This window comes from Nicotiana tabacum, chromosome 1 (assembly GCF_000715075.1).
Source record: "Nicotiana tabacum cultivar K326 chromosome 1, ASM71507v2, whole genome shotgun sequence".
NCBI classification, from domain to species: domain Eukaryota; kingdom Viridiplantae; phylum Streptophyta; class Magnoliopsida; order Solanales; family Solanaceae; genus Nicotiana; species Nicotiana tabacum.
In genome coordinates, this window is record NC_134080.1 from 154,766,812 (window position 1) to 154,774,754 (window position 7,943).

The 7,943-nt window shown below is 35.8% G+C and overlaps 2 protein-coding genes across 2 annotated transcripts; both read right to left on the bottom strand.

Annotated features, from left to right (window-relative positions):
* Nucleotides 1–1,573: 1,573 nt before the first annotated feature.
* LOC107813676 (17.3 kDa class II heat shock protein) lies at nucleotides 1,574–2,364 on the bottom strand. Its single transcript, XM_016638963.2, is given in 2 exon segments — nucleotides 1,574–2,185; nucleotides 2,187–2,364. Coding segments are annotated over 2 exon segments (474 nt in total). The 5' UTR covers nucleotides 2,253–2,364; the 3' UTR covers nucleotides 1,574–1,777.
* Nucleotides 2,365–4,007: 1,643 nt separating this feature from the next.
* LOC107832103 (17.3 kDa class II heat shock protein-like) lies at nucleotides 4,008–4,917 on the bottom strand. The gene has a single exon (XM_016659916.2). It carries the CDS (start codon nucleotides 4,807–4,809, stop codon nucleotides 4,336–4,338), a length of 474 nt encoding a protein of 157 aa, XP_016515402.2. The 5' UTR covers nucleotides 4,810–4,917; the 3' UTR covers nucleotides 4,008–4,335.
* Between the last annotated feature and the right edge of the window lie 3,026 nt (nucleotides 4,918–7,943).

Here is a 7,943-nt window from a genome sequence, read left to right on the forward strand (position 1 = left end):
TGGTTCTTTGCCTTTAGGAATAGGAAGTTTAAGAAGTCGAAGCAATTTAAATTTATCAAGAAATCAATTCTCAGGACAAATTCCGAGCTCAATAGGACAGCTACAGAATTTGGTCAATCTTTCATTGTCAATGAATATATCTGAAGTTCGTGTACCTGAATCATTTGCAGACTTGGTTACTCTTGAAAACTTGGATATATCCGGAAATAACCTTCCGGAATGATCCCATTGGTAAGTTTCCAAATGGAGGACCTTTCGCAAATTTGACAGCTAAATCTTTAACTTTTGTTCCTATATCAGTTTCACTAGCATTAATAGGTATAACCATTTTCGTTTTGGTTGCTGAAGTACCGAGAGAGAAGTATACTTACGGTGGTCTTTGCCTTGTGTTTCAAAGTACACTAAAGGAGTTTAGCTTAGTTCTTGAACAAGGTTCCGAGAGTAGCTGAACTGCTGATTTGATTCTTATACTTAGTAGTATACCACTATGACCTTCAAAGCAGTAGATATATACTTAACAACAATAGATTTGCAAAGGTTAGACTTATAGCTGTAACATGGTCAGTGACGGAGTCAAAATTTTTGTTAAGGATATCAAAATATATAAAAGTAAGCATACCAGGAAATTAAGGGGATTCAATACATAATAAATATACATATATTATTTTTTTACCTACCTACACAGTTTATTTTTCGGCAAAGGGTATCATTTGACACCTCTTCCTATAAGGTGGCTCTGCCAGAGCCACTAGCCACCGAACATGACAAACTGCATTCTTCAGTTCTCTGGTTATTGCTATAAGGTGGCTCTGCCAGAGCCACTAGCCACCGAACATGACAAACTGCATTCTTCATTTCTCTGGTTATTGCTATAAGGTGGCTCTGCCAGAGCCACTAGCCACCGAACATGACAAACTGCATTCTTCAGTACTCTGGTTATTGCTAGTACTCCCTCCATTATAATTTGTGAACCTATTTAATTGGACATAGAGTTTAAGAAAAAATAAAAAAAATTGAAATTTGTGATCTTAAACAAGTCAAAAAAAATCCTGATTATAAAAGCTTCTCATTAAAGTTGAAATTGAAAGTTTAAGCTTAAATATTTCCAAATTTAGAAGGGTTCACTCTTTCTGGAACGAACCAAAAAAAAAATAGATTAAAATAAATTGAGACGGAGGTAGTAATATTTATTCATTGTGGTGATAGCGAGTAGTAAATAGTATTTCAGTTTGTTCACTGTCCCGATAGAAAAAATAATTGCACTCAAGATATCTACATAATCGTATTCTATATATTTATTTCCCATTATTTTATATTAAATGAGTTACTTTACTTTTTAGTATATTTCAAAATAAATGACACATTTTAAATTTGAAAATAATTCAATTTTAAACTCTTACATTTTATTCTTTTACCCTTAATGAAAAACTTTTATAGCCACACAAATGTCATGACCCCATAAACTTTTACCCCATAAACTTTTAAAATCACAAATTTCAAAAATATTTTTTTTTTAAACTTCGTGCGTAGTCAAACTAATTCATATAATGTGAAACAACGGATAGCAATCACAGACTGAAAAGTAGCATTTCACTTGCATTAAACACAAGATATAGCATACTGACACATTTTTCCATTCATCATACTTATAAAACATAGTAGTAGATAACCTAAAGACAGAAAAGCAAAAGATCGCCGCTCCTAGATCAAACATCAAAACAGAGAACTTCCATTCCCAAGTCCAGAAAACAGAGTAATTAATAACTACTGCTATATCTCATCCAATTTTAACCTCGATAGTTTTGGGTTTCTTAGGCTCAGGTGGCGGCAACTTCTGGACAGTCACAGTCAAAACCCCATCTTGACAAACAGCAGAAATCGCATCAGTATTTGCATTCTCCGGCAGAGTAAATTTCCTCATGAATTTTCCAATCCTTCTCTCCATTCTAATATACTTAGCCCCTTCTTTCTCTTCTTCTCTCTTCCTTTCTCCACTGATCAGCAGCACGTTGTCATCTTCCACCTGCACCTTAATATCTCCGGATTTCAACCCTGGCATGTCCACAACGAAAACATAGGAATTAGGGTATTCCTTCACGTCGGCTGGTGTTGCAGCCATTGCCTTAGCGTCACGTACATAGTTCCTTGATGGGGCATTGACGGACTTGTCGGAATCTTCACCGGCAGGCGTCCATAAGGTGCTGGAGAGTGTGGAACAGTGGTGTGTCAATTCCCATTAGCCTGAAATCCATTCTCCTCTTCTTGGTTGACTTGGTTCCAATGATCCTGGGATTTTTTTGGATGTGGAATTTTGTGAGTTTTAGAATTGAATTGCTGGGGATGTTGAGGGAAGAATGAAGATTGGGTGATTAAATAGTGGAAACAGGGAAGCTTCTGGAGAGAAATAGAAGAGGAAGGTGGCAAGTTTCTAGGAGTTTCTGTTTAGACGTTGTCCATGTTCTACATTCGTCTAGAATGTGGTCGAGTTACATGTCGTTCAAATTGCTAGCATGTAATGTATTTTACATTTTTACTCCTCTCCGTTTGGGCTCTTTTTTTATTTGTCTTTTAACTTTTAGCTCTATTCATTTGTCGTGCAAAAATTATTTATATAACCATATCACGTGAAAATAATTATTTTATAAATATTTATAGTAGATTAATTAATTTATTATTATAATATATTAAAACACACTGATCATTAAAATTATCTTTACCTAACAGTGCAGATAACTTAAATATTTTTTTTGTTTTGCTATATAAAAGCAACATTTTGGACAGGGATGCGTAAGTTTCAAACAAGGTTTGATGGAAAGTGAAGTGAGACTCAAATAGCAAAATATGTTAGGAAATTCACATAGATATCTTAGGCTATTCTCCTAGGAACTTAGATCATTGTTGGGATAACTTACTATCAACCATACAACAAGTTCACAAGTTTCTCCTTCGAGCAATGAACCATCCTTCCATACACCATATGTCCATATCTAGCGTGAGACGAATACGATAGCGCATGCTCTAGCTAGCAGTGGAAGAAATAGTACATGGGCCTCCCATGAATAAGAACTCGGGCATTAATATCGAGGAAACAAATTGTCAATGCCCAGTGCAGGTATCGAAATGGCAGAGGCACAAGAAACGATACTATACATCGGGAAAATGGTATCATGACGTCACTCTGAATCGATGTGACTATAAGAGACGACTCGCAAAGTGCCACGTAGCCATCACGTCTGAAACGTTACTATTCAATATACTCGCCTAAATTTCTAATCGTGATTAACAAAGTCCGCTCATCAAGATCGTCCAGAGTCGACCTCAATAAGCGAAGGGACTAACTGTATATGTCAAAATCTGCCTCAAGAAAATTTAACATGAAGAGGTATTACGAAAAGTAATTTGGTCGAGGTCACCTAGTACATAATTTTCATAGCCGGGCAGCCAATGATGGCCTAGGTCAAATGTTAGGAGCAATAGCAACAGCTAATTTTGTAATAGGATCTTTTAGGAGAACTGTACTTATACTTTTAGGATTGATTATGGGTATGTCCATATAAGTAGATAGAGAGATAAGGTGAAAGACATGTAATATTGTCTGATAAGAACACTCTTTGAAAAACTGACTCTCTCTAGATAAAATACAAACATTACCTTTGTAAAGATATTCGATTGTCTATTATTCACACTTATCTATCAGATTCGAGAAAGGTCCCAATATTCTATTATTTATCTATCATTAATCTTTGTCAGAAGAAGGAATTATCCACCCCATTCAATATTAGGTAAATTCTTCTCCTTATTTACTTTAATGTCATTTAATGCTATTTATTGCTTGATAGTCCATCATCGTTAATTATGTCTAGACATGGAATGCACACCATATTTAATCTCCTCTCACTGCTGTCATTTATAGATCTGAGGTTGTTATCTTTAATTCCTCATGACACAAAATTAATTAGTTTAACGAAGGGTTTGCAATTTTTTGGTCAAACATAGACATAAAGGAGTTCAGATAAAAAGAAATTGCATTCTCCATATTGAGATAATTGCACTTATGCATTGGATAGGAACAATTGCACTCTCTATATTGATAGTAGTCGAAGAAACAAAACTAGATAGTAGTAGCATCTCCCCTGCAGTAAACAAGAAGAGATGGCACACCTAGACATTTAGTTCTTCACATTTCATCATACTTCAAAAAACATGGGAAATATTAAAGACAAACAGAGGGAAAGACCACCACTCCTAGATCTCTACCATTTTATTACCATCAAAACAGAGCATTTCCCAATCCCATGTCCAGAAAACAGAGTAATTATTAACTACTCTAATATCTCATGCAATTTTGACCTCGATAGTTTTGGGTTTCTTGGGCTCTGGAGGAGGCAACTTCTGGACAGTAACAGTCAAGACCCCGTCTTGACAAACAGCAGAAATGGCATCAGTATTCGCATTCTCCGGCAGAGAAAATTTCCTCATGAATTTTCCAATCCTTCTCTCCATTCTAATATACTTAGCCCCTTCTTTCTCTTCTTCTCTCTTCCTTTCTCCACTGATCAGCAGCACGTTGTCATCTTCCACCTGCACCTTAATATCTCCGGATTTCAACCCTGGCATGTCCACAACGAAAACATAGGAATTAGGGTATTCCTTCACGTCGGCTGGTGTTGCAGCCATTGCCTTAGCGTCACGTACATAGTTCCTTGATGGGGCGTTGACGGACTTGTCGGAATCTTCACCGGTGGCGTCCATAAGGTGCTGGAGAGTGTGGAACAGTGGTGTGTCAATTTCCATTAGCCTGAAATCCATCTTCCTCTTCTTGGTTGAATTGGTTTCAATTTTGAGATACTTTTGAATGTAGGATTTTGATTTGCTGTATTTTAACTAGGTTTTCGTTTTGGATTGCAGAGAATGATGGCAGAAGTTGGGGTGATTATATAGAGGAAAGTTAGAAGCTTCTGGAAGGAAATAGAAGCACAAGGTTGGATGGTTCTTTTCTTCTTCAAGTTGTACATGTTCTACACTTGTCTAGAACCTTGTTAATCGTTAGATGTACAGTATAGTCCCCTATTTTTCCTTTTTTTAGGTCTAAAGGTGTGGTATTTTTTATTACTCCTGAATATTTGGCCGCCGTGTTTCAGCATTTATTTATCCGAAAGGGTTCAAAATGCCCCTAAATTATTGGAAAAGGTTTAAAAATACTCTTCATCCATCTATTGAGCTAAAAATTTCCTTCTATCTACTTTTTTGGTTCACTTATGCCCTTTGATCGTAATGTCAATGTTAAATTAAAAATAATTATTATTCTTTTTGTAAAATTTAAAAAATAAATATTTTACAAAATATTTTCATTTTTTTAAACTAACGCACTAATAGTCCCCTAATTTAGTAAAGTCTTCTTTTTCAGTTTTTATAAAAAACAATTTAGTTTTTACAAAAAAATATTTTTTTCATTTTTTTCAATTTTTTAAAAGCATTTTTTTGTAAAAACTGAAAAAAAATTGTAAAAATATGTTTTTAATAAAATATTTTTTTTTCATTTTTTTCAGTTTTTAAAGCATTTCGTTTTATTTTCGTTTTTCATTTTTTGTTAAAGAAAAAATATTTTTGTTTTTTTAAATAAACTGAAAAAAATATTTTGTCCGTTTTAAAAAACGAAAATATTTTATTAAAAACATTTATTGTTCTGTTTTTACAATTTTTTTCAGTTTTTACAAAAACTGAATTGAATTCCGGGAATTGAATTCGGGGAAATTGAATTCCGGGAAGTTCGGAGTTTATTTTTAAAGAGAATTCTCATTTCGGAAGCTTTAAGTTGAAAGAATGGACTAAGATTGAATTTTTGAGTAAACGACCTCGGATTCGGGATTTGAAGGTTCCAGCAGGTTCGTATGATGGTTTCGGACTTGGGCGTATGTCCGGATCGAGTTTTGGAGGACCCGGGAGCATTTCAGCGCCTATTGTGGAAGTTAGCTTTTGGAAGAATCTCATAAGTTTGGTTGAAGTGCATTTCAGTGTTATCAGTGCCCATTTGGGATTTCGAGTATGAGAATAACTCCATATGGTGATTCTGGTATTGGGAGCATGATCGCAAGTGAATTCGGAGGTCTGTAAGTCATTTTGGAGTCTTTTGGCTAAAGATAGAAATTTGATGGTTTTTAAGAAGTTTGACCGGAAGTGGATTTTTTGATATCGGGGTCGGATTTCGATTCTAAAAGTTGGAGTAGGTCCGTAATGTCAAATATGACTTGTGTGCAAAATTTGAGGTCAATCGCACGTGATTTGGTAGGTTTCGGCATCGAATGAAGAAGTTTGAAATTCTAAAGTTCATTAAGCTTGGATTGGGTGCGATTCATGGTTTTATTGTTGTTTGATGTGATTTGAGGCTTCGAGTAAGTCCGTGTTATGTTTTTAGACTTGTACGGGTGTTTGGTTTGGAGCCCCGGGGGCTCGGGTGAGATTCGGGATAGCTTCGGAGTGATTTGCTAAGAAATGGGATTGCTGGTACTGGTATGATCACAATTGCGAGTTTTTTTCGCATTTACGAACCTGGGCGGCTGGGGGGATGGCTCGCATTTGCAATATTTTGGTCGTTTTTGCGAGGCCTGAAGGGTTCGCATTTGCAGAACCCTTTTCGCATTTGCGAAGTAGGCCAGTTTAGTCGGGTCGTATTTGCGATGAAATCTTCGCATTTGCGAAGTCGTATTTGCGGTCCCCCTGTCGCAAATGAGATATCAGAGGGCTGTGTCCAGCTATTAATTTCGAGACTTAGACCATTTAGCTTATTTTCTTCATCCTCTTATGCGATTTTTGGAGCTTTTGGAATAGGGTTTTCACCTAGCACATTGAGGTACGTAATTTCTACACATCATAAGTTAAATACATGGATTATGGGTAGATTAACATGTGAAAATTAGGGAAAATCAAGGGTTGTAGATGAAAAACCTAGAATTATGTAAAAACAAGATTTAACCAGGAAATTTGTTAGAGAATGGAGTAAAAATCATATATTCTTGATCCTTAGGTTATGGGCAACAACTTTCTTCAAAAAATTTCGGAATCCGGGCACGTAGGCCCGGGGATGAATTTTAGGAACCTTGCATTTAAGGTTGGGAAATTGGTTTAATAATTAGAATATGAACTTTTGAGCATGTATTGACTAGTTCTTACCCTATTTGAATAGTTTTGGATCGTTCGGCTCCGAATTTGGAGGTTTGAGCGCGTTCTTGAATTGGAATATAGGCTTCGGAGCGAGGTGAGTCTCCTTTCTAACATTGTAAGAGGGAATTGTCCCCAAAAGTGAAATAATTGGTTATGTGCTCCTATTTGTGAGGGCTACGTACACACGAGGTGACGAGAGTCCGTGCGTAGCTACTATTATATATAAGTCCGAGTAATCTTGTTGGCAGTTGAATTGCTTAGATCTTATCAAATTGGTAAATAAATTTCTAAAAGGGATTAAATTTCATTTTCTTAAATCGCTAAAAGAGAATTGGCTTTTATTTGGATAAACGTTCCTCAATAAATTCTTAATTTGCTGTTTGATCATGTATTTCTATGTGTACATGCGTCGCATGTATGATTCGCGAGCAGGGTGTTTGTTTATTTATGTTGACCGCGTCGCATGTATGATTCGCGAGCGGGGTAATAGATGCATCTATGGTTCACATCGTTCGACCTCGGCAATGCACATTTTACATTTATGTTGGATCGGGTCGTACGACCTCGACATGATATGCGCATGCTTGCATTGTTTGCCTGAGATTTATAAATGTTGATATTTGCCTTTCCTGGCCGGAGATAAATTGATAAAAGATGATGAAAAGTAAATCTTGGGAATCCATTATATTTGAGAAGTTGTTTACCTATTATACGGATTTATGAGTTTATAATTACTTCATAAAATTTATGATCTCCTCCCATTTCTTTACAATTATTAATAT

Excerpts from the sequence above, each read along its gene's own strand:
- LOC107832103 (XM_016659916.2), bottom strand. The coding sequence starts at position 4,809 with ATGGATTTCAGGCTAATGGAAATTGACACACCACTGTTCCACACTCTC.